Source organism: Pseudopipra pipra, chromosome 4, assembly GCF_036250125.1.
Source record: "Pseudopipra pipra isolate bDixPip1 chromosome 4, bDixPip1.hap1, whole genome shotgun sequence".
In the NCBI taxonomy this organism is placed as follows: Eukaryota; Metazoa; Chordata; class Aves; order Passeriformes; family Pipridae; genus Pseudopipra; species Pseudopipra pipra.
This window is the reverse complement of record NC_087552.1, coordinates 870,296-897,786: the sequence shown is the minus strand read 5'-3', so window position 1 is coordinate 897,786 and position 27,491 is coordinate 870,296. Positions and strand designations below refer to the sequence as shown.

At 47.3% G+C, this 27,491-nt stretch overlaps 2 protein-coding genes across 5 annotated transcripts in view; both read right to left on the bottom strand.

The window, feature by feature from the left end:
- The window catches only part of EREG (epiregulin), a 33,531-nt gene extending 16,958 nt beyond the window's left edge, over window positions 1–16,573 (bottom strand). For all 3 annotated transcript variants that reach the window (XR_010429755.1, XM_064651338.1, XM_064651340.1), the window contains exons 1-2: window positions 16,296–16,573; window positions 407–464 (exon numbers count right to left, since the gene is read on the bottom strand). Coding sequence is in view for 2 of the 3 variants with exons in the window: in XM_064651338.1 (XP_064507408.1) it covers window positions 407–464; window positions 16,296–16,340 (103 nt within the window). In the remaining variant the exon portion in view is untranslated. The remainder of the gene's footprint in view (window positions 1–406; window positions 465–16,295) is intronic.
- Window positions 380–27,380, bottom strand: EPGN (epithelial mitogen). 2 transcript variants are annotated; one of them, XM_064651344.1, is made up of 5 exons: window positions 25,311–27,380; window positions 24,708–24,797; window positions 19,509–19,629; window positions 18,632–18,784; window positions 380–464 (listed from the first exon to the last, which is right to left on the bottom strand). In XM_064651344.1, exons 1-5 carry the CDS (start codon window positions 25,345–25,347, stop codon window positions 446–448), a joined length of 420 nt encoding a protein of 139 aa, XP_064507414.1. In that variant the 5' UTR covers window positions 25,348–27,380; the 3' UTR covers window positions 380–445. The 2 variants fall into 2 exon arrangements, with proteins under 2 accessions (XP_064507414.1, XP_064507413.1); XM_064651343.1 differs by lacking the exon at window positions 380–464 and adding an exon at window positions 16,688–18,319.
- Between the last annotated feature and the right edge of the window lie 111 nt (window positions 27,381–27,491).

Here is a 27,491-nt window from a genome sequence, read left to right as displayed (position 1 = left end):
TGGCGAGGGATCCCCCACTATCAGATCCCTTCTGCATGCATTTGCCTGAAATACAAAGTGTGTTTTGGCTTAACAAACTGCTCAGCAATGTTGGTCACTTCTTTTCCTCTTAAAGGAAAAATCCTCCTCCCCTGCCTTATCGCCTTCCATGGTCAATAAAGGCATGTTGATAACCAATTTAACCTATCTCAGAGTGAAAGGAGTCTGAGTCCTGGCACTGAGGTGCATTGGAACAACTGATGACTCAGGCACCTATAGTTTCTCCATTTTATAAGCAGCTATTGATACAATAGAGTTAATTGTAGAAGATACTGCAGAATATGATATACCATAACTCCATGTTTAGATAGCAGTTCTAAGTAATAAAAGCATTAATTAAGGGGGCTGGAATAGATGTGGTACTTACAAATCATACTCCTCGTATTTTGGGAGCATTTTCTTAGGTCTACAAAGGCATGCAGATGCTGAAATGAAAAAAGGCAGCGCGTTACAACACAATTGCATGTCAGCACAACTTATTAATGACCTAAATAGTAGGAGAGGTGGCAGGATAAAAGTAATAAAGCTCAGTGTGAAAGTAGCTTTTAGATTTCCCTCCACGGTAAGTGGCACATGATATAGCTGGAATCTTTTTCTCATTCCCCTTTCCCCCCCCCACCCAGCGCTGGGGTCATGTCATGTAGATGGTATCTTTTTTTCATGCCACGTGACTGTTTTTGTTGCTTCTTTAATTTGGGCTGATGCCCCTTATTAAGGATTTTATTGTCTGCTCTCTCAGGGGTCATAATGTGTAAAGGAAGGAATTGCAGTTATTAGCAAAGTGTTTCTGTGTGTGGGCTTACAGATACCTTAAAAAGCAGCATCACCTTAGAAATTCCACTTTATAATTAATTTTACCCTTAAATTCCTGCATGATTTATCCTCTGAAAGGCAACATTTAATTATAGTCTTGTACCGGTACCCAGATACCAAGTAACGCTGACACAATTGGAGCAATTCATTGGAATTTCCTCTTTCAGATTTGAACACATGGAAAACAAGTATCATGCACACATCTTTGTTTCTGTTTCATCTGTCTGTCATGTGCTTCAGTTCATGGTGCGTGATTTCGCACCAGCATCCCCGCGTGCGGCTTTCACCATCCCCTCCTCCACGTGGAGGCTGATGCTTGGGATAAGGTTGGCACACACCTCAAAAGCCAGGTTTTTTTCCAAGAGGCTGTTCACACTGCGTGGTGCCTTCCTGCATCAATGGGGTCATTGTGAGGCAGGTTCCTTGCATCCCACAGTCTGGGGACGGAGCGACATGTCTGTACAACGCTGAGAGGCAGCACTGGTTGGGCAACAGAGCATCAGCTGCTGGCCTTGATTTCAGCCGCGGTGAACCGGCACACCCAGGGCAAGGCACTGATGGATTTGTGCCCCTTGGCACCACAGCATTGAGTAGCCCCCTGAATGCTTTGACATTTCAGGATTTTCTTCTTCAAAAAGTGTAACAAGAATATGAGGAAATACCTTAAGAACCTGCGTGAAAGACTGACTTGCTTTTATGACCTTGCAATGGCTGAATAATCGCCCTTAAAGAAAACCTCTATTCCCAAAGCACAGAGGCTCAGCCCAAGTCCACGCTGTGCTTCAGCCCCTCTCAGTGTCACAAGCATTCCTCTCCCCTTTTGGGATGGAGCAGCAGATTCACAGCAGTGACTATTGCAAGGGTAGGGACTGAGCTTTGCCTGTCAGTTTATCTATCACTGATGACACACAGCACTTTCTACAACAACACACCCTTCTCACCTTACAGGGGAAGAAAACCAGGTTAAATGTAGATTTTTCTGTGGCCTCTATTTTCCTCATGGTGACTTGCTGTAGAAGAATACACGTGTTCACAGCAATGAACTGCCATTTTATCTGCATGCTTTTACATAACTAAAACCATACATGACAAGTGACTACACCACTTATTTCACCTACTTACTGCAGGACTTGCACCCAGTTTTATGAATTGCTACTGTGAGGATGGATCTGCATTGGTTTTGTCTGTTGAGAACAAGACCTATCTGCAAAATCAACATTTTTTTTTTTAGAAAGCATTTTTGAAGCTGAAAGAAGATCATTCCTAGTCTTTCTCTGATGCACTCAAGACTGTTACACACAGGCACAAAGCAACCAAAAGCAGTATTTTCATAAATTCATGGGAAAATCAGCCAACATTTTTCAAACAGTAAGACAGATTTTTACATACAGCAAGCTTTCACTGCACAGCATGAGAGATGCTCAAGAAATACTCTCAGAAAGTCAGATGTTAATTGGAGTGCAGCTCACTCTTGAAAGCATTTTTATTTGAACTACACAAGATGAATATTAAGTCCCTGGAGGGATTTTCAAGCTGTGTAGATGTGGCATTAGTGTCACAGTTCAGTGGTGGAGGAATAGCTTGACCCAACAATCTTAGAGGGTCTTTCCAAATAAATGATTCTATGAAATTATTAAATAGTCAAAAGCTTGGGGCTCGTGGGAACACAAATGCCCTAAGAAGGAAATGTACTTAACAGGGATACGTAGATGTGGCTGTCTGGAGAAACGGAGTAAAGAAAAACATTGAGCCAAATTATTCCATTTAAAGGTCAGTCTCAAATTTGCCATGAATCTGAGGGATGAATTTAGGTCAAATGTTCTTAAACAACCAGTCTCTCCTATAAACTATGAGAGTTCAAAACACTGCACCCGAGGCTGAAAGTGGCCGATGTCTCTTCCTGTAAATGCAGCATGAGGTCAAAGCTACAGGACAACACAGATGTTTTGCTATGAAAACAAAAAAGCAATTCCTCAAATTCGTTGATTTCTTAGCCAACTTCTTGGGTCAGTATTAACTAACCAACAACTTAAAAAAGAAAGAGAAAAAGCCCTAACAGCTAATTGTCCTCCATCTCAGAAGATGGCAGTGAAAAGTGGACAAGTCTGCCAGTTCATGTTGGATTTCTCCCTAGAGGACAGTTTTTAAAGCTTCATTCTTCTGGCTTGTATGACTTTTCCATTACTCTCCCCTGGGCAATTCCTGAGTGGCTCAACACATCTCATGGGCAGCAAGAGCTTCACAATGCTCAGCTGGTGTTTTCCCTTTCCTAATTACAGCCTGGTGCTCCATGCTAAGTGATTTCTTAGCCTCCAAGGGGTTGTAGCCTTTTTCATTTGTGAAGTCTTTCCATGGCTTCTGCCTTTACTTGCTGCTAAACCAACCTGTGCAGGCATTTTATCTGTACCCTTATAAGGGATGTTAGCAAGCCCAATTCCCCCATATCACTGCCCATATATCCAGTAATTGTTTCTCCTTACTGAATTGTTTAGAATATGCAAGGACCACGGTGGAAGAAATGGGGTTTCTCCCACAGCAGGTAGCAGCTGAAAGCAAGCTGGGAGAAGAACACCAGCTCCTCACCCATCAGTCCTGTGCGCTGTTCTGTCCATCGACACCTCTTTCGAGTTCATAAAGTCATCTCTTCCACAGCATTTCTCATTCTCCAGGAAGACAAGAATTAACCACTGAGAGACAGAACACATGCAAACACAAAGATTGCCCTCTCTGGCAGCTCACCACGTGCACACCTGGGTGCAGCATCCCTGCTCAGTGGCCAAGAGAACTGAAACTGTTATGTGACAGTGTGTTCCTGGTGGATGACCACATGGCCCACCCGCTCAACAGCTCTGCCCATCCACCTCAGGACAGTGAAATGACAGCAAACCCACCACTGTGGGGACTGGTGTGACTCACCAGCTGCTGTGGAGCTTTCTCCATAGCAGTCCATCCTGGCTGTGGGCTCTCCACCGCTACCTTCCATCCCTCCCCTGTACCTCCCATCGGGACAGCTGGTGCTAGCATGGGGAGGACAAGAAGAAGGCACTGTGCTGGGAAGCACAGACCTACTAAGCACAGGGCCAGCCTCTAAGGCCTGCACTAAAGCCTAAGCAATATATGCTGCACTCAAGCCATCAGCAGAGCCCCTGCCTTTTCCCTGCTCCATCTGGGAACCCTGGTCATTGCAGGCCTCGGCTACATTGGCTCCAATGCCCTTGGCAAGCATGTTTTGGCCCTTGATACATATTTTGCTCATCTATATCAAGTACGCAGGAGCAAAGGAAGAGCTGCCTGATGGGCACTTCCCAGCTGTGCTTGGCCTCCTGAATGAGGAGCAGCCCTGAGCTGTGACTCACCCTGTGCTCCAGGCCCTGCTCCACCACCAGCACTTCAGCCGTCCACAGCCTCCACGTTTTGGCTACAAGAGCGTCACCTGCACGCCAGCCACGCACACAGGGAGCTGGGGCACCCCGGACAGGAGCTGTGTGTCATTAGGGATGATGGAGTAAACAGCAATTCACCTGAAACCAGCTTTGCCAGCACATGCTCCAGAAACCAAACCTAGGAAAGCGCCACGGGTCCCCGGTGTATTTGTTTGGCCTGGTAACCAGTGCTAGGCAAGGGAGCAGATGCGCTCGGTGGAATTCCCCCATCCACCAGCATCACGGGACACTCCCACTACTGTCCTGATAATTACTGTTAATCATTACTATTACTGAAGTGACCAAAAAAAAAAAATGCTGTGAGGATCAGGCCTTTATTGTGCTGGCTGTTGGCATGCAGAGGTGATGAGACAGCCTGCCCCAGGGAGCCTATAAACACAGGTGCCCAATTCATCACTGTACTCAGATTTTAAACTAGGACACTGTGGTCCCCAACGAAGCTCTCCTACAGTTCCAGCAAAAATAATCCCCAGCACTTCTTGCAGCTTGCATCAGCTGAGAGCCAGGCTGGATCTCATGCTGTCTGTCTGCCAAGATGCAGACAGAAGGGAAAGAAGCTGACCAGGAATACTTTAGGGTTGCAACACCCAACACCACGTTTCCATTCGGTGTTTTCCCTGACTGGGCCCAACCTGCTATAAAACTCCATATTCTTTGATCTCCAGTGAATTCAGTACCACCAACTCTTGAGAGCCAATCATGAGTCACATGGTATGTGGAAACCTCTGGGGTTTGGTTTGGGAATGATCAAGACTATGTGACATCATCTTCTAGTCACCTTCTCCTCCCATCAATGGTCTGAACATCACCTCAGGTATCCAAGTCTCCCTAGATACTGTTCCTAGGTCACACACCAAAGAAATGCATTAGCCAACTTAGCCACACACTGGGTACCAACTGGGAGCCACTGGGAAGGACTGTAGGCCTCTGTGGGGCTGAGAAGGGCAGGGAGAGCTCCTGCACAAGTGGAAACCATGTGCCTCCAACACAGGTTTTTCCTCCTCTGTATGCAGGTCAGGCTGCTGGCAGCCACCAGGAAAGGAGACAGACTCCAGTTCTCTGGTCAGAGCTGGTTGTTCCCCAACCCATCTCAGGAGTGCAGCCTGGATTCCTCATGCACTGAAAAGCAAAATAAAAGATGTTCAGCCCCTGCCCATTTCTCTGCTCTCTCAGCAAGGGGTTGTGGGTTTGTCCAAGGGCCAAGAGGAGGAGAAGGCCTAGGCCTAACCTCTAGGGAACAGAGTGTGCTGGTTGCCTGCAGTGTGCATGGGAGATGGGACATCTGCAACTGGATGTCCTGGGGGGGAGGTGGCAGCAGCCAGTCAGCTGACTGTGACACTTCCACGGATAACTCCTCTGTGTGGAATCTTCACATCCACCCCCTTGTCCTCGTTCCTGCCACTTGATGTTATTTAAGAGAGGCAGGAAATTTCCTTATGACACACGGAGCGCATGCGTGCAAATCAAGTGGGACAAGACAAAGGCCAGGGCTGGGTTTAATTAGATCAGCATTACTATTAAATTAAGAACAGCACTAAGCTGCGGCTGGCAGTTCTTGATCAATCCTCCTGCTGCAGGGTCTTTGTCCTTCATACAGGAAATAAAGGGCTATGGATAAGGGTCAGTCAGCCAAAGGTTAAAACAGAGGTTTGGTCTCCAAACCTAGTTGAACTCCTGAAAAGCAACAGTTCCTATTTAGGACTTTGAACAGATATCCCTGAGAACTCCTTTCTTGTGAGGCTGCACATTAGATGCTCAGGATGAGATGCTTTTGCACCCTGACTTGCAGGGTGCCTACAGCCGAGGTCACCCCTGCAAGCGCCACGCACTCACGCTCCAGCTCCACACCCAGACTAACCCACCCTGCAGAAACCCAGCACACAAGCAGCCTGACATCAGCCAGACGCCCGTTAAGCCAGTGCAGAAGGTGGCCTGTCTCAGGTGAAACGTGCCAGACCCGAGAGCCTGTGCAGAGCATAGCCCTGCTCTTCTGTCTCCATCCAGCCTCCTCAACCCTTCCCCCTATTCCTTTCCTGTAACGTTCCCCTTTGTGAACCAGGTGAGAGATTTCCAGGAAGAGCTACTGTACACAAAGCTAATTACTCATCTTCCCAAAGCAGACACTTTAAAGGGCGCACAGGTTAACTAGGCTGAGAGAGGGGTCCCTCAGCAAGCTCTTCCCTCCCGTCTCACAGAGCCCCTCCCGTAAGACACTGCACACTGCTGCGCGTTTAATGACAGCGGGGCAGCTCTGATTGCCGTGCCACCCGTCACCGGAGCTGCCCACTGCCCTGCAGGGGCTGCAGCTGGCTTTGACGCACACCGAAATAACATCGGAGCCTTTGGGCAACGGCCTTCGATTGTTTACACTGCTCCCATAAACAGGATATCGAGGATCTGTAAATATCCTGCCGGAAGTCCCTCAGCTGCACTGGACCCGCTCGATACATGCCCGCCCGCTGCAAGTCCCTCTCTGCTACGGCTTCCCTGGGAACGTTGCACAAGTCTTACTGACCACACAAGTGCCCTCAGTGGTTCTACTTCATGGCTTCTCCAAAGTGTTGAAGCAGTTGGTGCATCTTGGGAGCATTTGCCGGGGAACTGTAAATCAAGGAAATGATACACTGTTGTTGGCGTCATTTCCCAAGGGCTTATGCTGTGTAGTTCTCACTCAGGGAGAGAGGGCAAGGGTGTTGCACTGCTATGAGTGTTTGTTGCTACATCTTACCTGGAGGTAGGGGGTTTTTTCTCCTTCATATAAACAACCCATTCCAGCTGAATGAAGACAGTGACACACATAGAAAAATCTTAATTTTCTCGTGAATTTCTTCTTCAGTGTTGCAAAATAGGGTGTTTTCATGGTCAATAATTAGATAGCTATCCATAATCCAGCAAGTTTTCTGCAGTAAATCTAAAGATACCTTTCAAGAAGTCATAACACTAACCTCTCACTCTCTGGCAGTCCATCTCAGGACACAGCCTCTCAGCAAAGCTAGAGAGAAGCTCAAAGTTCCTGCTGAGCTAAATACTGTATTAAAAGCAAGGCACACCTACTCTGTTTAGCTCACATTTGACTGACTAGGTAGCCAGCTCTGGGGGATGGAGGAGCTGCCTGCATGCAGAGGGAAGCTCCAGCTTGAAAGCCAACAGCAGAAAAACACTAAGAACCCTTGGTGTAGAAGCAGAAGTTGTGTTGCTGCTAATTCACATGTGAATAACCCACTACTGGGAGCACACTGATGCCAAGTAGTCTGACAAGATGTCCTTAGCTCCAAAATAAGTGCCTTGAAGAACTGTAACTCCAGGCTATAACTGCTGCATCAGCTCAGATGCCCACAAAGCATTCAGCCGCTTCCCCCAGACCCTGGTGAAAGGACAAGACTCATATGCCATGTCACAAGCAAGCGAAAACTAGAACAAGTCTCATTTCAGTCTGATTCCCAACGTAACCTCAGAGGGTCTGCTCTCCCCAAAACCTTCAGAGAGAGGACCCCATTTGCTTCTGCTTTTCTCCTGTGGGGGGCACAGACTGCTCTGGTGTCACCCCCACTGCACTGTGCCTGTGTTCCACCCCTCTAACCCACCATTAGCACTGAACACTGACAGTCACATGAGGCAGGTGTTCGCTGTGAAGGAAATCATCAGGAACTTGGTGTTTAATCTAAAACCAGGGGGAAAAGGCAGCAGTGTGAAGTCCTGGCACTACTTGTTCTAAAGCAAATCCCTGCATATTGCACTCTGAACTCAGCTGGGCTCCAGATTGCTTTGCAGATAAAGCAGGAGGAAGCTGTAACTTACACCCACTACAACTGTACCTACAGCTAAGGAACGAGATAACTAAATGCCCTTGGGGAGATATGACAGGCATTTAAAGCATAAAAATTGCTTACCTTTCCCTTACCAGGTAGGCAGATAAACACAAATGTCTCTGTTCAAAAGTGCCTGAAAGTCTGATGCAAGCCCTCAAAAGCAAAGCAAATTAAGGCTTAGAGTCAACCATGGTGCAAGGATGTGCATCCCCAGTGACAGAACATTCCCCTCCGTCTCCAAAATAAGCGGTTGCAGGGAAGTGCATCAGTTGGCAGAGATCACGGGCCCGGGGAGCGTGGGAGAGCAGAAGGCTGGTGCTCCTGTGCTGGACACGGAGCGTGCGTGTTTCACACGGGCATTCCCAGCTCCCCAGGTGCTGTGCCGTGTTCACACTCTCAGTCACGTGGCTGCTGGGACAGACCCAGCTTACCGCATGCTAAGGGAGGGTGGGAGCAATTTGCTTTACTGCTCCTGCCAAAAGCCTCTATTACTGCATGTTATGAAAGCTCCGCAGAGGCAAAACATACTTAAAACCACTCTATTAAAATTAGTAACACCCGAAACTCCCCCCAGTTGTTTATGGACGGCAGGGCTGAAGGAGGCAAGCGGCAAAAGCAGAGGCAGAGAAGCCTCCACTTACTCTGCAGTGTGACAGGCCAGGGGAGTCTCCAGATAATTTCAGCTGGATAACTCCAGCTGGCTGCTGTAATGCTGTCTGCTCCCCCCACAGTGCACACTGGGAGTGTGTTTGGTTTTCCATCGACAGATGCAAAGTATTACTTAAGGACTAAGTGTTGATTTTACCATCCTCCAGCCCCTCTGGACTACCTTCTAAGTCTGTGACACTTTTATCCCCATGGCATCCCTGTAGTTATTTGGATGCTTGTCTGGCGGCAGCATGAAGGCACACGCAGGGTCTGCAACCTACCAAACACATGTGCAGGGCCTCGTGCCGGTGTCCCTGTGCTCCACTCCTGCCTAGTACTCAGGCTGCTTTACAAAAAAATACAGGAGCCGTGTTCGAGCTGAAGCCTCTGAACTAACGGGCCTTGTGAAGCAGATCAAGCTGCTTTTGTGCCATTTCGTTCCTCATGACACACGAAATGTTTGCTTGGACTTCTTTGGCACTGACTTGCATTAAATCATATGGAATTTGTGTTATTTCTAATAATTATTATTTTTGTATTCTGCACAGGACCATAAACCTGGGGGGAATTTACATGTGGAAAGGCGTGGACTAAAGATTTGGCGCAGAGTATGAGGACTGTGCAGGCCTTGATCTAAACCTTTCACATACAGACCTGCCCCTGTGCCAGGGCAGAGCCTCCAGCTCCAACCCCTCCATGGGGCTCAGGAGGGACATGGCTGTGGGCACAGGGGAGCCAATTCTCCCTCACTTTGCTGGGTTTGGGGTTGTGTTTCCCTGAGTTCTTTGAAGGATACTGAAATGCTTTCTGCAGGACTTTCTGCACATATACTGACCTGCATGAACCCGAGATCCAGGTCAACAAAGATAATTTTTATGAGAAATAAAGACAAACTTGCTGTTCAACATTACCAAACCACCTGATATCTAAGGGAGAGCCTCAGCTTTGCATCAGCACAAGGTACAGCATTCACATTAAAGTCAGAGATTTCCTCTCACACACACAGAGGGCACCTCTGTCAATATTTGACCAGGTATTTCCATGGCACCTGGGCACAGAAAATATCATTTGTCAGAACAGGAATTCTGCACAGGCCAGCACACTGCTGAAGTGCTGATGGAAGGATGTGCAAGTAAAGGGGCAATGCACAGCCTTAAAGTGTTTGGAAGACAAAGAGAAATTGGCTCCCATTAGTGTCATGTTTTCTTTCCATAGACACAGGCAGAACTGTCTGTATTGAGGGAGAGAAGCAGTCTCACTGCAATTCACTGAAATTATGGACAGTGCACAGCCCCCAGCAGCCCTGTGGCAGGCATGAACAACTGATGGATCGCTGAGGGAAAATCCTGTGAAAATACTCAATCTAATTCCCCCCAGTGCCACGAGTTACTCCACAAGCTACTGCTCAAAATCCACGTTAATTCTGCTACAATTTTATCTGCATGAACAGGAGAGGCAGGAGCTCCAACAGAACAGACATGGCCAGATTCTCCTGTGTCCCAGGAATCCCAGGCCCCTTGCAGTCTGTTCCAAAGGCTGATGAAGCTGATAGAAAATTCAACAGGCTCTACTCAAACTGTGCGTATATGTATATGTATATATACACATATATATTGAGCCAAGTGCCCTTGAGTTTCCTCCTGCATTCAGGGTTTTTTAACCCTCAAGTAGCATTCAAAGCACACTTAACATCTCTGAGTTGCTGTTACCGACTGTCATGTTGGTTTGTGTCTCTCACCTTGCTCTTCTTATGTAACATGGTACTTCTTATTAAAGAAACCACCACAAACAAGAGAGAATATTAAGAATCCCACGGCATTTAAAAGCCATGAATGCCTAAATACTCAAAGATTCAAGGTGGTGCAAGTAGGCCAAGTCTGCACCCACTGAAGTCAACAACTGTTTTACTACAGCCTGCAGCAGGGCTAGGAGTTTGGCCAGAGCTAACTGGGAAAATCACAGATCCTTGTTTTATGAATAATTCTCTGGAAAAGCCTTCAGTGGAGGTATTGCACCATTGCATGTCACAAACCCTTAATAGTTTAAAAAGCAATCAAATTAACCCTTAGTTGGAATCAAACACCCCTTTTAAGTCCTTCCAGGCTGCAGTTTGCACGTGGCACCTGAATTACACGAGGGCACCTGCAAGTTTACAGTGGCACTGAACACAGGGGAATCCCCCTCTGCCTAAAGGAACCGAGGACATCACACCAGTGCAAACATGGCCAGGTGACAGAGAGGAAAGCAAGGACAGCAGGCTCCATCTTTCCTCCCAGCCCCACGAGACCTTTTACAGTTTCTCCAGAGAGGGAGCAGCTCAACCCTTGGCAGAGCTCAGCACCAGGGCCAAAATGCCCCTCTGCAGCATCCACACAGAGCCCACCGAGGTGCTTCCTTCTGCATCCGGGCACTTGCTCCTGAAGGAGAGACACCTGCCCCCGCTGGACCAGAAGGGTTAGGGAGGAATGCGAGGGGACACCCAGCTGGGTCAGGCACCCCAAACTCCTCAGTGCTGCAGTGGGAGCACAGCTGTTTCTGTGCAGGCCTCAGAACGTGTGTGTGTTGGTGTAAGGTCGTGCCCTTCGCCTGCGTCACTGCCCATTCTTCTGGGGAACAATCAGGAACAAACTCCTAGTGTTTCTTGGCTCCTGCACACATTTTTCACGCATAGGGGAGCACCTAGCCCATAGAGAACATTTTTTTCCTGCTGTAATCTTGATGGAAAATGCAGTTAGTGATGGAGGAAGGAATTCTGGAGACAGATGAGAAATGCCTGAGGGAGAACTTTCAAATGTATTTTGCACGTGAGACACCGTGAACATGCCACCAAAGTCAAGAGAAGTATTAACAAGGCAAGGGGAAAGGGTAAGAGAATTTCCTGTCTCTCAGCTCCTGAGGAGTCCTGCTGGCACTTCAGTGTGCTGGTTCACTCTGGTAAACCCGGACAGCCCGAAAGGGCACCACAGGAGCCATCCATCCTGAGATATAAGGCAGATTAAGCTGCCAATGTCCACCAAATGTCCTGCCAGAGCTACAAAGATTTGTACCCAACAACCCAGCACTTGAGATGCTGAGAGTCTCCAAACCCACGGACACAGACAAGGCCACTTGGGGGCCCTCCTTGAGTTTCTCCTCCTCAACAGCATCCCTCCAAGAAACCCACATGAACATGGGATGTCACAGCCTTGAAATGAAGGGAACAGACACAGAACTCTCAGCCAAATTGTGTGTGTTCTGGGAAGGCCTGTAACTCGGGGTCCCCTCGTGTCACTGACTCACCCTGCCCTGCTACCTCCACCCGGAGGTGGCTGCTGCGCTGTGGGGCCCGCAGAGCAGGGATGCACCCAAGGGAAGCTCCTTATCCTCCCCGTGACGTAAAGCTGCCCCAGCTCCCCGAGAGGCCCGGCTGTTGCCCCACAGCCTTTAAATTCGGGGTTGGCATCTCTTAAGACACTTCCTGGAACAGCGCTCTCGGCCAAATCCGCCGCCGCGCTCCGTCAAGCGGCCGGCAGGAGTCAATAGCACGCCGTTCATCACGGGATTTGCCACAACAATGGCACACAAACAGACCCAGCCTGACGCACCGAAATGATGTCAAACAAGTCAGCTTTGCCTCGGTTAGTCAGATGCTCTTGCAAAGCTCGGCCCTGTCCTCTCCACAGCCCTGGCTGTGCTCTCAGTCAGAGGGGGCTGTGGAGAGGCATCTCTGCACCACGGCACTGGACACGGAGGACAGAGGAAGGGTTCCCGCATCCCCTGTGACCCCAACCAAAAAAACCTGAACAACGATTAAAAAAAGCAAAGAGCGTTACAGATTTCAAGGAGTGACAAAGCTCCAACACTCCCATCCCTGGATCTCAGTGTGGCCCCTGGGCTTGGGAAGTTGAAGGTAACAGCACATCAGTCTGTACTCAGTAACAACCTGACTCTCATCAGCAGAGTCAATGCTGCATTTTGGTCAGTCCTGGCCAGGAAACACAGCTTTAGATTTGAGTATCAGGAATTTGAAGCACAGCAAACAGCATTTTTGCTTATTAAAGGACAAAATATTGTTAAAAAGAAATGCCACTAGAGAATTTCTACAAGGAAACTTGCTTGCCAATATCACCAGATAAATTCAACATGAGGTTTTCATTAAAAATTAGCTTTTAAATTACTCAGTTTCAGGCATGGACAATGGCAAAACCTGGCCTTTGGATACCTCTGACCTTTTTACGAGTTAGAAAACTGAGCTCAGAGCTAAGCTCCATTTTACAAGTGGCCCTAATTCCACAACAGGGGAAAACCCCAGCAAACTATCAAGTGGAAAATGCCCTCCAAAGTGCTATGTAAGGCATGCCTCGATTCCCAAGTTCAGCTCATCCCAAACTGCTCCAGAGAATAAGCATTTAAAACAGTTTTAATCCTAATTTGTGAAATTGTGTGTCACAGACAAATTTTATGTTTATATTTATAAAAATGAAATGAGAAGTTTAATTTGAATTGAACAACCTCTCATTCAGAGGTGGGCTTGCCCACACAGGCCCTGGCCTTACACAGCAAGTCAAACTCTGCTCTCAGCCAAAACCAGCCTGTGCCTCAACTCCTAATCCCGAAGCCACAGGACAGCGAGCTCTTCCAGCTGTGCAGCCAAGAGGCCAAGGGGTCAGGAGTCCCGGCGGTCCCGGCAGCAGCCCCGTGCCCATTTCCCTCTCATGCACACCCCAGCGGTGTTGGCTGTGCTCACCTCCATCTGCTGCTCACAGAACTTGCTCTCGCTCCCAGTCAATTCAGCGAGAGTAGGAGCAGCCCCACGTCGAGTCCCAGCACAAGATTTTATTGCTGTCATGATAATTAATGACTACTCACACTGAGCTTTTAATGAGTACCTGCACTTTTTTGTCTGTTTGTTTGTTAACTGGGTCGTAAAGGAGGAGTCCCGGCTGGTTTCCTGGATTTGCAGTACAATAGGGACCTCTACAGGCGTTTCCCTGCTCAGAGCAAGGCTCAGGACAGGTATGAGCAGCCACAAGTCACTGCGGATGCCACCGTGCTGTCCGTCACGAAACTTGCACTTTACAAAGTCTGACCCGTCTTTCCCCTCCCAACACTGCTGCTGTGTTACTGACCTACTAGAGCAACACTGGAGTTCTTAAAAGAACTCACGGAAGAGTTATTGAAAAGGCTGGAAAAGTTTGATGCCTCTCCTTCAGGTGATTTTAATCCCTCCCTCCCTTAGTTCTCCACAGCACATCATTCCTGAAGCACTGCTTTGCTTCCTGGGGATGCTCTAAAGACAAATCCATTACGGACTGAGACCTTCAGGGGTCACAGGAGCTTTCTGAACTTAAGTTATATCAATTATTTTGCCAAATTAGCCTTCTCCTTGTGAGATGCTTTGAAAGCTACAGTGTATTTCATGGACCAGAAATTAAACAAAACATCTAATGAGCGTAAAGAATTACAAAGCTCTAAAACTTTGCTGAGAGCCATATGATTTTTTAGGGGGTTGATTTTGTTCTGTTTGATTTTTGGTTTGGGGTTTTTTTTTGCATGAAGTTGAGAGTCACTAGCAAGTAACCAGTTTTACAGGTAGTTCTTAGTACACAAGGCAGGACTTACACTCAGACCACATGACAGGCAGCCTTGTGCTGGCTGCAGCAGTGTAAACTGGAGTTGTACTTTTACTATAAGTGGGATGGACCAGAAACCCTGCTGTGTCACTATCAAAACATACTCGGGGTTACTAAGAAAAAGGCAAAATCTTCTCCAAGGGAAAACTGTTTCCTACCTACCTGCTTGCCACTAGAGCTCAAAAACCTTCTCCAGGAGCCTCTGGCACTGTCTGCAGTGGCTGGCTGGCCCTTGGCCCAGGTGCTCCTGTGCCAGTGCAGCTCTGAGTGCGATCATGGCACCGCTGCTCACCACAGTGTGCCCTGGCAGGAAGGACTGTTTGGAAAGCACAGCCCTTTTCTCCCCAGGCTTGCACCTCCCTGTTTGAAACAGTCCTTGCTGGGATCAGTAACTGCAGGCCACCCACACGCCAGAGCAGGAAGTGGGTGTTGAACTGAGGGAGGTGTTCAAGTCACAGCCCAGCACACCTGCACAGCGGCTGCAGATGCCAGTGAAGCAGGTTGAGGGCTGGGTGGCTTAAGGGCAACTCGGCTTGAGATGCGCTGCAGGAAAAGCCAGTATGGTTCCACCAGCCAGGATCACGCACAGGGCAAGCGTTCTGTCCTTTGGAAAGGCTGATCCCGGTCTTTGATGTCTCTGGCTCGGCCCTGTGGAGCTGGTGCCCCTCACAGCTGAGGCAGGCCAGCCTAAAAGCCACACAAACACAGGGACTCCTCTTGAAATGACAGTTTTTGGCACGTGCAGCTAGAATGGGAAGGAGAGGTTTACAACTCTGTTAATTATGCCATTACAGAAGGACTCTGAGCCTGATAAATGAGCCAGGAAAGATGATCCTGATCCTCTGACAGGCCAGTTCTGCAGGAAATTCAGCACCGTAAGCAGCAACACACCATACCAGGCTGGCAGCATCTGTCACTGATCAAGGCAGGGCTCAGCAGGGCTGACTCCACGCAGCCATCTGAGGCAGGGCAGGCTTCCTCAGCCAGGGCACTGCACCAAACTGCACAGTGAGTCAGGCAGGCAGGGATGCCTCAAACACAGCCTGGGCCTGCTCTGAGCCTGTGCTTCAGCGTGAAGGGCACACAGCACCCAGGTGCTGAGGAACCCAGTTCTGGAAGCCTTGACACCATCTGGACAAAGAATGCTAAAATACAGCAAAGACCTCCGCTTGCTTGCTTCCTTCCTTCCTTCTTCTCATCTTTGTCTTTCCATTTTATTCTCATTCTACCCTGACACAAAGTCTCATTTTGTGTGGCACAGACTCATCTGGTGTTTCATTCTCCAGCTTTTCTTCCACTAACAAAAAAATCTCAGCAAACTCACACTGGCAGCCCCTCCAAAGCTGCCTTAGGCCAGAAAGCCAACTGGAAAAACATATTTCACTATGTAGTCTCCTGATAAATTGTGGCTTTGAAGTAAACCTTCCTTTTCAGTTACGTTTAACTAAACATGAAAAAAAATTTAGTGTGTGTTTTCTATAGGTACAGAATGTCTCACTGCAATGAGTAAATATTTTTGAAGAACAACTCCCATATCCTGTAAGGTACCTGCTTGGCCACTGGTACATTAAGGGTATAAAAAACATCAGTAAGAGGACATACAAACAGCTAAAACCAAACCAAATCCATCTCTCTCCAACAGCTTTCTTTAGGCAAGGCAATGTCCAGCTGCTCAAACTCCTGCCCTTAGAACTTCCTTAACAACTGCACGTACCCCCTGAGGAAGGTGTGTGCCTGCTCCAAGCCAGAGCCTCTCCGATGGAGGAGGGTTGGTCCCCGGGGGGTGAATCCACCACTGGCAGTGTGCACACAGGAAGAGACAACTCGCTCTTGAGAGGGAGATGCACTCATGACAAAAACCCTGAGGTTTTTCATCCTTTGGATACGTAGCTCTAAAATTTTCTCTGAGATCGACAATAAAGATCTCTCACCTGTGTTTTCCTGACAGCATGCATGTTTTCAATAGGTATTTCCATGTGAGAGGGGTGAAGGGTGGGTTTTGTCTGTGCCTCAGTGTGGATGCACAGACTGTAATTCACACATCGTTGCCCTCTCACTACACATGTGTGACACAGAAAACGTCGGGGCCACTACTGAAAGCTGAGCTGAAAATTGTGAAGAGCACAAGTTGTCTGGCAGTGGACATGTATAAAAGGTCAGAAGAATGGAAAGGAGCAAACAATGCAGAGATTTGAGGATTTAACTTGAGATGAAGAAGACAAAAAGGTTGAGTTGGAAAATGCTGATGTTGATGTGCAGAGGAAAGGACTGGTCTCAATCCAGGCATGTGCCGCTTGTTCCCTCTGATATGTGGGATTCCAAACAGTGTGTGATGTGCTGTTTTATTTGTTGGTATCACACGGAGAGCCAAAATGGCTCAGCTACTGACCAGGACCCCCATGTAAGAAGCCCCCTGAACTCCAGACCACTCGAGTGCCACAGGCACTTTTAACCCTTTCAAACTCCACCTTTCATTCACATATCAGAATTGTCACCACAGTCTCACAAATACACAGGTTTTTCAACAAGCAACATGCCTCCTGCTGTGAAAATTAATTCACATAACAAAGAAACTGCACTTTCAGCAAGCCACCTGAATTTAGGAGCTGATATTACCCCACAAAATCTTCAAGTACCAACTGCCTTTCTCTGGAATATGACTGAGCACAGCAGGTGAGTCTAAAACGTACAACAGCTGAAATGAAAACCTCTGAGAACCATCTCCAGTCTCATCAGCACTGGCAAACACTCCAGCTGTCACTGAGAAGTCCCAGTTAGTGCCACCATCTTCAGAATCAATTTTCTTCTCTTTTCTTTGAACAAAATCTTTGTACCTTTGCAATTCTTTGTAGATGAGATGAAGAGAGCCAAGCATCCGATATGTTTGTCCAGGGTAGAACCAAATCCCCAAGATAATTTTTTTCTCATTTGAGTGGTCACATTGTGCTGATAATGTGAGAATGGAGTAGTCTGTTTCCTGTGTACTGAAGTTTTAGGAAAAATTCCAGCTTCTCTAGAAATGGAAGTCTTGTGCAGAAATCAGGGTGCAGCAAGGCAATGTTCTGCCTGAAGTTCCACGGATCTGAGGAGCTGCTGGATGATGTTTGGGATGAGAAAGGTTCTTTGTCAGAAGCACACTCCATAATCCATTTTGAGAAAGATGCCTGGTTCCTTTGCTCATGAAAACAATGAGAGCATGCCATGCCCAGAGGTGTCATGATCTAATTTTCCAGGAATTGCTTAGTCTCCATTCCTAAGTTTAAGAAAGCTTTTGCAAACCAGTCATTGTCCTCAGTCCAAAGCATTTTGGTTTTGTCCTTTATGGCAGCAGAAGCCTGTACTTGGCCCATTACACTGGAGGTAACAGCTGGGTTGAGAGAGGGATGTTTATCCACACACAGAGCCATCAGACACCAGAATCAGAATCCAAATGTTTTCTGGTCGGCGCCTGATGTCCAGAATACAGCTCCACTGTGAGAGAGGTGGTGCTTTTCCTCCAGGAGAAAAAAGAAGAAAAAACAAACAAAAAACCAAAACAAAACACACAAAAGACCAAAGAGGAACACTGTTCTAGGGCTTGAAATGACTGAAAACAGCTAAAACCAACCAGGTCCTCCCCTTGGCAAACACCAACCACAGGAGAGCGTCAAGAGGCCTGCCAGTGCCCTCAGCTGTTTGGACCTGAGCATGAGCCACCTTTACCAAGGAGAGGAGGTCTTTCTTCAACACTAAACGGAGCCTGTCAGTTCTGCAGTAGTTCCCTTCACGTCCTCCTCTGCCATTCCCTCGAGTTCATCTCCTCTGCGAGGCTGGGGCACCTGTCGGATGGTGCAGGGGGCCTTCCCAGCAGACCTTCCCCTCCTTTGCAGGCAAACTGGTGAGTGTCCCAGTGCCAGACCTTCACAGTGCCGTCTCGCCCACGCAGACTTTGTAGGGGGATTTCAATTTCCTGCATCTAAAATGGACACCATCCCGTGATTTTTATCAGACAAAAGCACAGCACGCTGAACAGAACCAAAGTCCAATCACCTAACTCATTCAGGCAGCCCAGGTGAGCCCCACATCTCAGACAATCCCACTGCTGACCCACTGGCAGAAGGGAAAGCAGAGGTAGAGTGTTAGTTCCCTTAAGATCACACCACAGATGAGCAACAGGCAAGAACACACTCCCAGAGCCCTCCAGTTCAGATTTTTGCAATCAATGAATTCAATTAATTGATCAATTAATTCAGATTAATGCAATCAGAAGGTTCCAGATCTCCCGTACCTCTTTCTTACGTAGCAGTAGATGATGGCAAGTATTCCACTGGTCAGTATTCCTACACCAATTCCCACAGCTATGTAGCGCTCGTAAGAATCATGTGCATATGAATTCAGTGTTAAATGTTCACACCTCTCTCCATTATAACCTGCAAGGCACCTACAAAATAAATGCACACCATGCAAAAGTTATTCAGAACTTGTTATGCTTTCTATTTCAGACGCATGGTAGTTTTCATCAGTTTTAAACAAACCAGAAGTCCAAATGAGGATGGGCTGAACCTTGTGCTCAGTCAGAACCTTTTCCCTCCACCAAGACTACTAATTGCCCCAGTTTATCCAGTTTAAAGCTAGCTCAAGTACTGCAGTCACAGCAGCAATGCAGTCTCAACATCCCCTCATGCTGCATGGTGTCGACTAAGAACACTGTGCTCTGATGATCCTTACCTGCTGCCATGTCTCCCAAGGCCAAAGCTGCCCAGTAAGGATCCTACAGAACTTTAAGGACACCATGGTCCCGATTGGTTTGTAGGCACTTGTGGAATAAGGGAGTTGCAGCTGACATTTTGGAAGATCCTGTCCCCTTCCTCTTGCCAGCTGTGAAAATTTACTTATTCCTCCACTACTTACCAGCTGTGATTTGAAATGGCACCATGGCAGTGACCTCCAAAGCTGTGAATTCCCCCCCTCCCTTCTTTAGTCCATTTACACTAGCACAGCACTACAGCCTCTTTAGCAGTCCCCAGCCACCACAGCACTCGGGTCTGTGCCATATTTTAAGCTTGCAAGTACTTGACTGGCACTAAAAAGCTGCATTAGTACCATGCAGATAGAAACAGTGGCAGTGCTAGTTTTGGAGAATAGCAAAAAGCAGCATTCTTTACTTGCATATGGGTTTCCTCAGCTCGCTGTGGAAAGCACAGAGCCCGTTGATACAATAGCTGTGGTGTTCCTCAAGGCAGGTCTGCATGAGCTTCAAGAGCTTTGGCTGCTCTGTGTAATCCACTGTGAAACAGAATAAAGTCATGTTAATTTTAGCACCAAAAAAATCACTTGAATATACTTTCACAACTGAAGCAGAACAGCCACTGTGTGCAGCAAACACTTAATACATCGATTTTACTGTGCTCTGTCTCGAGAGCAGATTCAATCAGCACGAAAGAGAACAAGCTGCTGAGACGTTCCAGCACGGCTTTGAGACACCACAAACTGTAAATCAGTTGCTTGCTCTTGACAAATGTGTACAAACATGATAATGGGAGATTCATCCGGGGTAACATCCGCATTATCCGACCTGCAATCCAAACAGGAAAATCATCCCAGGAATAGCAGGAGTTTAGGACACATGAAGAGCACTGCATTATTCTCTGTATCCTTCCCAGTTTGAATTCAAATTAATACTTAATTCATTTTTTCTTTTCCTGCTCACAAGACAAACTACTGCACTTCTAGCACTCCTGCCTGCCAGCTCTGCAGCCATGAGGGAGGATGAATGGTGGGACTGCTCCCTCCTTCCTCCACGTTCTAATGTTAGCAGAGTGTCCAGTGACACTAGTAAGCCCCCGAGACTGCCTGGATGATCTTCCTGTGCAAAAAGCTCGGCCCATGGCTACCTAGCTTCTGAACTCATACAAAATTCCAGGTCAGCAGGCACACTTCCTGCACAGAAAATGCTACCTTTTTCTCAGCCATGGTGGCTCAAATGGGAATAAAGAAGCCACGGGAGCAGGGGTGCGGCAGGTGGAGGGAAAGCTCCAAAGCTTCACCGTCACTGCAAGCATCTGTTCCAACTGGTCCCTCTACTCAGTTACAGGAATCACTGGTGGGGTGGGGTGTCCCAGCAATGCCTTACTATTTCAGGGGACTGCTTTAGTGGTGGCTGAAGGTGATTTCCTAACCAAGTGCATGTCAACACCAGCTTTCAGTTATGACCACAAGAAAAATAACATCATGCAGGAAGGTGACAAGGTCTGCTCGGAGTGACACAACAATGGCACAGCAAGCAGAACCCTTCCTTTCTGACTAAGTGCTGAATCAAGGTCTGGAGATACTACATAGAACCACTGCCATGGACAGAAGCCTCAAGCAATCCTATGGGCAATTCACGATCCCACTACACATCTTTCAGGAGTAACACCACTGCCCCCCTAAATTCCACATCATATTCCAGTTCGAGACATTTAATGGCAGAAATCTCCCCTGTGTGCTCTACTAAGCTGATCTTTTCTTCCTCCTTCTGCAGCTTTATCACAGAGATGACAGGCGATGGCAGACAGCTGCTCTAGCTGAGGCAATTCACAACTTCAGCTGTGAATGATGTGGTTTGGACACCCAAAAGGCATGATGCTATCACTGATACTCAGATCAAACACAACCACTTTGAGAACAGTGCCCTCTCAAACCTGACAGAGTCATCAGACTTCCAGCTCAGCAAGAGGACTCAAGGAGAACAAGTAACAATTCAAATCTGATTGAAAAATGCCATGTTGGTTTACTACACTTCCTCAGGAAAAGCTACAGAGGTGGAAGAAACACATGTTGTTTTAAAACTAACTTCTAAGGGCTGAGAAAAGGGCATCTGACCCATTTTTGCAAGGGGAAAAAAAATCACAAGTTTCTCTTCACACTGTGGACCCTAGAAACACAATGAAAGGGAACAAGTTGGTCTGGCCCCAGAATTCAGGTCTGATTCTTCTCTGGCTGGCTCCCAGAATGCTGCTGACAACCTCCAGGGACAGGCTCAGGGCACAGTCAGCACAGGACAGGTCTTGAAGGGACAGACTTCAGGAAGAAGTTAAGAGAGGACAGATGTCAGGAAGAAAAGACAGATCTTGTGACGAGATGGGTGACACTACTGTGCACGGGAGGACTGTACATTGCTCTCTGATGGGGAAAGCACAAAGGAAAACAAGGCATGTGGTCAACACAGCTGCAGAGCTGGGCTTGCCAAGGAGATGCAGGATGCAGGGGATCTGCAAAATCCCATTTTCAGTTAGGCCTCATGTACCTGCAGACCAAAGCTCTGCAGGGAAGAGTTTCAGAAAATAGGCAGTGGCACATTCACGTTTTCCCCAGGACTCACCTCAAACACTTGGGCACCAACTGTTTTGAATCTCCATTTAAGCACAAAGTGCAGTAGGAAATCACTAAAAATAACCCATCAAATTAAGCCTTTAACCTGCAGTTCCTGCCACCCAAAGTACTACTCTTCTTCTAGGTCCTGAGATGATGCCTATTGCACAGGTTTAATATTTCACTTCTATCTCTGCCATAAAGAAAAAAACCCAAACAAACAAAAGAAACGTGGAAGGTACAAATCCACACTGCAGAGGCATGAAATCCCCAGCCACCTCCCACTTCCACCGCCTGGGTTCCCACATCCTGAATCCCTCCTCACTCACACCAGCACTGCCGAGAGGTGGCAGCCTTCTACTACCAACGCCTGCAGGAAACCTCGCTTCGTGCATGCCCGTGATCCTCTTCCCTGCGTGCTGCTGTTATTAGAATCCCGGGTCAGCCTGGAACAGCAGCCTGCCTAGAAAGCAGGAGACAAACCAACACATTCCTCCGTCGCTGTCAGGAGGAAGAGCTTGGTCCGTTGTGGGTTTGCAAGATCAGATATTAAGTCTACACACAAAAACTGCGTGTGCTAATTATTTTGGCATTGCAAAAGTACAACTGACCTCTGAAAGAATGAGTCTTGAAAACAAAAAAGAACGCTTTTCTAACCCACCCCAGAGCATTATGCTAATTCCTATCGTACTGTCCACCTAAATACTAAACAAGCTGTGGAATAAACACGTCCATGTGCCCTTTCATGTCACGTGAGGAGAGCGAAACATGCAGTGTAAGCACTTGACAGCTGCCTGCAACTGAGTCATTCAAACAGATACAGCTGGCAAGAGCTGACATGAAATCCAGGCTACAGGCACTTGGAAGCCTGGGCTTGCCAAAACTGACAGACTGGCAACAAAGAGTCAGCCAGTAAGCCCAGGACAGCTCAGCCCTCAAATATGGTGCACCGGAGAGGAACGGGAGAGTCCAAAAGGGGAGGGAGGGAGGGAGGGAAGGGGTCAGCCACAGGTTCAGAGCCTCCTTTACAGGCTGCACGGAAAAACCAGCTGACAGCAACGAAGGGATCCCATTTTTTCCCCAGTGAAACCAAGCCCTTCCCTACTCCTGGCTGTCCATGTTGCTGTGAAGGCTCTGTTTCAGCCCCAACCGTGTCAGAAGTTCTGTATTCCTGCCGTGCCATTCCTCCCACCTCCTCTGCATGACCCTTCCTCCCACAGCTGATCACTGAGCCTAACATTCCCTATCCCCAGTGCTGGTGACAAGTAAAGCCTATGTAACATAAATAAGGAAAAAGGACATGATTTTGTAAATAGGAGGCAAAGGGATTGAGCAGAAATTAGTGATTTTCCACAAACTGCACCTCAGTCTCCAGAGGACTTGAATCCCACAAGAAACTGTCAGTTCCTCCAGTGGATACTGAACCAGGAATTCATTTTTTTTAGAATCCACTATTATGAACCCCGGTTGTAAATCTTACTATAAACTTACACTGCACAGGAATAGGAGCTACCAGGAAACTTCAGAGGATTCAGCCAGTTTTTCTGGTGGCATTTCTTTTCGAGCTTCCTTCTGGAAATGCTGTTTTCTAGCTTTTCTGTGGCTTTGTAAAAGGCCCACCAGAATATACTTTTAACTCTTCACATAAACGTGTGCTTGAATGCTTTTGAATTTGTTTCTACCTCTGAGTGGGAATTTGTTTCTACTCTCTAAGGGAAATGCTGGTATCCTGTTGACAACCATAGCCCCAGCTGTCATAAAGATTCACAGGACAACTACAGACATGGCTGTGACCCTGTAAATAAGTCTCCTCTCTGTTAAAACATGACCCATCACTGCTGCTTTCTAGAAACAACACAAACAGGACACTTAATGAGCCACAACATATTTCCACTTCATTATCCTCCTGTTTGCTGTATGCAGCTCTGCAAGAGCCGTGTCACACACAGACACACTAAACCAGACCACAGTGCTTGAGCTGCTAAACCAAAGTACTGCGGTCAAAAATCAACATCTTCTTGACTTCACGTGCATATGTGTGTGCATACATATTTTAGGTACATATATATGAAACCCACATATACAGTGTGTGTATGGCTGAATGTATATGTAACACTGCACCACTATGACAGATCAGAAACAAAAACAAAGCAGCTTGACTTGTTCTAAGAAAAATAAAAACCTTATGGATCTACTAGAAAGGCTTGGAAGACATCCTGAGAGGACTTAGAACTAACAGCAGATGGTTTGTGTGCATATTTATGTGCTTTCTAAAGTGCAAAGACATTAATAAGCATCACAGTTAGAACCCTTTCCTCCTTTACTGACCTGCCAAAACCTCCGACCCAGATGGCAGAGCTCTCCCAAAGCAATGACATCACCAGCACCTCAAGTAACATCAAGAATGCAGCTGGCAGGATAAACAGTGCTCTGCTCTCACATGCTGGCAGGCAAAGAGCTTGAGTTCACGTTTCAGTCAGAAAAAAGAAAGGAACAAGGGAGAGAGCCAGCACTCTGAGGAGGGCTGTGGAAGCCACGACAGCCAAAAGCAAAACTGCAACAAAGAAAGAAACCACTGAGTAACAGTCATGAGAGGTATAGCTTGAAGTTGTGCTTATTCATTCCCACTTCTGCACACCAAGGTGCACACTGAAGACAGATGGAAACCAGGCACCAGGTAAAAGTAACAGAAGTTGCCATTAGAAACACAGGTCATCTACCCTAATTAGCCCTGTCTTCTTCAAATTATAGCTGACTTGGGTTAAATGATCCTTCAGCTGGTCATCACTGAGCCTATCCCAGCTGGGTGGCAGCTCTGAGTACGGAGAGGTTTCAAAGGCTCCATGAAGAAAGCAGCTCATCTCACAAATAAAACACAGAAATCCAACAGTGTCCAAGTGACAGGAGCACCACAGCAGCTAATGCCATAGATTTTGGTGGAGTTTTTTGTTTGGTTTTTTTTTTTTTTTTTTCTAATTGACAGATTAGCAAACAGAACAAAAAAGCAATACCTTCAGCGTTGTTTTTTGTCCAATTATTCCATAAGTCTGTGCTGAGGGATGAAGCAGTAATAGCTGACTCTTCACTCAGTGCCCCCATTGCTGTGTAATGCAAATAGATGCTTACTGGAACAGAAAAGCTCAGTATATCTATTCAAGGTTCATTTCATCTAGAAAGCACTTCATACAACATGCACTTCATACAACCCCCATACAAGGCAGCAATATAATAACAATTCACTTAAAACATTTTTGCCTCAAACTTCCTTTTGCCACGGCATAATTATGATTGTGAGAAAACAAACATACGGTTTTGCAAGTTTCCCAAATACAAACCCATCCTGTTCTCCACTCTATTATCTTACACAATTTACGACACAGGTGTGTGTAACATACTACAGCCTTACATCTCTTCACCAGTCTAAGCAGATTCTTTTCAAAGAATTCTAAATTATACCCTACCAGTTAAAAATTCATCTGGGTTTCAAACTGAAGTGGTTCTGCTTGGCAATGTCTCTGCACACTTCCCACCCCCCTGCTTATTTCAGAAGAGGCCAACTATCTTTCAACAAAGCCCTGGATCTTATGACATGGAAAAGCTTCCTCCAAACCTACCTTTCAGCAAAATATAGATTAGCATTCCAAATGCCATGGCAGGCAGCTGCTTTAACACCTTCTCAGCTCTTCCTTCCAGGTGGCTCGCTTGCTGTGCTTATCTGTGCTCCCGTGTTTTCTCTTGCACTTATACGCCAGGAAGCGTCATCTCTTGTTCTCACCAATCAAGAAAAGGTGCATCTGGCAACAACCTCACCCCCCCGGGCAACCACACATTTATTTAGGAAACTGCTATTATCTAGCAATGGGATCAGGTTTTCTTTTGAAACCCTGGTTTCCTATTACCTGTGGGCATAATTGTGCAGGCAAAGGTACAGTTTTAGAGTGAGACCCAGAACCTGACAGAGCAGAGGAACAAAAACCAGCAAAACAGAGGTGAGCAAAATGAAAAATTACACGTTGTGAAAAGGTGGTGTTTCCCTCCCTTCGCAGTGCAGGTGTTGTGTTACTTCAAGGAGGATATTCAGCCTCAGGATACTACCCTGGAGGTCAGGGTCCAGGGATCAGCCCCTGCTCTGCTAGTGTTCCTCCCCTGGTCCTCCCTGTCCCTCAGCCCCCACCATCCAGAAGAGGAACTGTTCAAACAGCTAGTGCTGAGATTAGGAAGTGATCAGACACAAAGATAATGGATGATATTCTCCATCAGTGACTGCCAGCAAGAGGCCTTTGATCCCAGGCTCTGCAAGCCTGAGGGGTGTGCTAATCCCATTCCATTCAGCCTGGCCATGCACAACCCTAGGAAGCAAGGCAGCCCACTGGTCCCCACGAGGCCTGGATTGCTGGCTGGAGCTGCGGGGCAGAAGTCCAGAGCTGGCAAAGCACAGGCATTGAGGAAACACAGACTGAAAGAGCAGGTAAGCTGTTGCCTCCTGTATCAGGAGATCCCTTCACTACTGCCAGAAAAGCCCATCTCTGCCTCTCCATCAAGTGACTGTGCATAATGAGAACAATTGCACTTTTTACACCATGTGCTTGCAGGTCTCTAGCACATACCTGTCAAACACATTTCTTATACTAAACCACTCTCCACAGCCCCAAACACTGTCTAACTTCCTTGGATGCAGGCATCTTGGAATGACTAGGACTGGTCTCTGAAGGATACTGGAGCAGATTATTGGAAAAGCCCAGTTCAATAATATACATGGACATCAACAACCTGACTCTCACCAAAGAGGAGCTACACCCTTCACTCCAGCAACTTCCTTTCTCAACTGTGGGCTCCAAGCAACAACAACATTTCACAATTTTTATATTTTAAAACCAAAAAGCTTCTAATAGATGCCCTAATAACTGGTCAGCTCCAGTTCTCCCTCCCCACTGAGCTCTCCTCAGTGATCTGCAGGATTACATCTAACCACTTCACATGTTAAAGGAAAAACACAAGCTAGTTATGCACATTTTAATTAGGCGTTTTCCTGCTCATGGACTGCATTCCAGGAGGCTATTCCCTTCCTTTGCTATCCTGAATTGCTGCATGCCTGCACACTGATCAAGTGCCTTGCACACTTCCCAGACAGACAGGGGTGTTTATGCCTACCTGGATAACCTCTGCTACCAGTCCCAAGCAGGGATAAGGCTCATGAGCCTTGCTTTCAACACACAGCTGCACAATGGGAGTTAATTCCGGCCTGAATCCGAGAGGAGGCTGTGTCATGAGGCAACACACTGGGTGTGGTAGGCCTGGGACAAGGCTGCAGCGGGCAAGGCTGCGCTCTGTCCAACACACGGTGTTCATACTCGGACCGGGTTTGACCAGGTCGGGCACACCAGCATGCTTTTGGGGTTGGTTCACGGGGCCTTCTCTCTGGATGCTGCTTCTGGATGTTCTCCCAGGGGAGAGTACTCTCACAGGTGGGTCTGGCAGCTCTGAGGACAGCACACTGTGGAGCAAAGCCTGGGTCTTGCTAGCTGAGAAAAGGGAAACAGCTTACGATGCACAGCAATCTGTTTGCAGGGCATGACAGAAGCAGGGACAGGAGCTCAAGGGACAGGAGTACAGCGCCAAAAATGGTTATTCTGCCAAAACATGCAGAGACAATCAGGGGTTAAATCAGCAAAAGCAAACACGAATCCAGAAGAGTAATGCAAACAGCCAGACACAGCAACAACTGAACATGCAAGGCCTTCATTCGCTGTGCTCCAAACGCACGCACAGACAAAGGGAAAACACAACCACCCCCA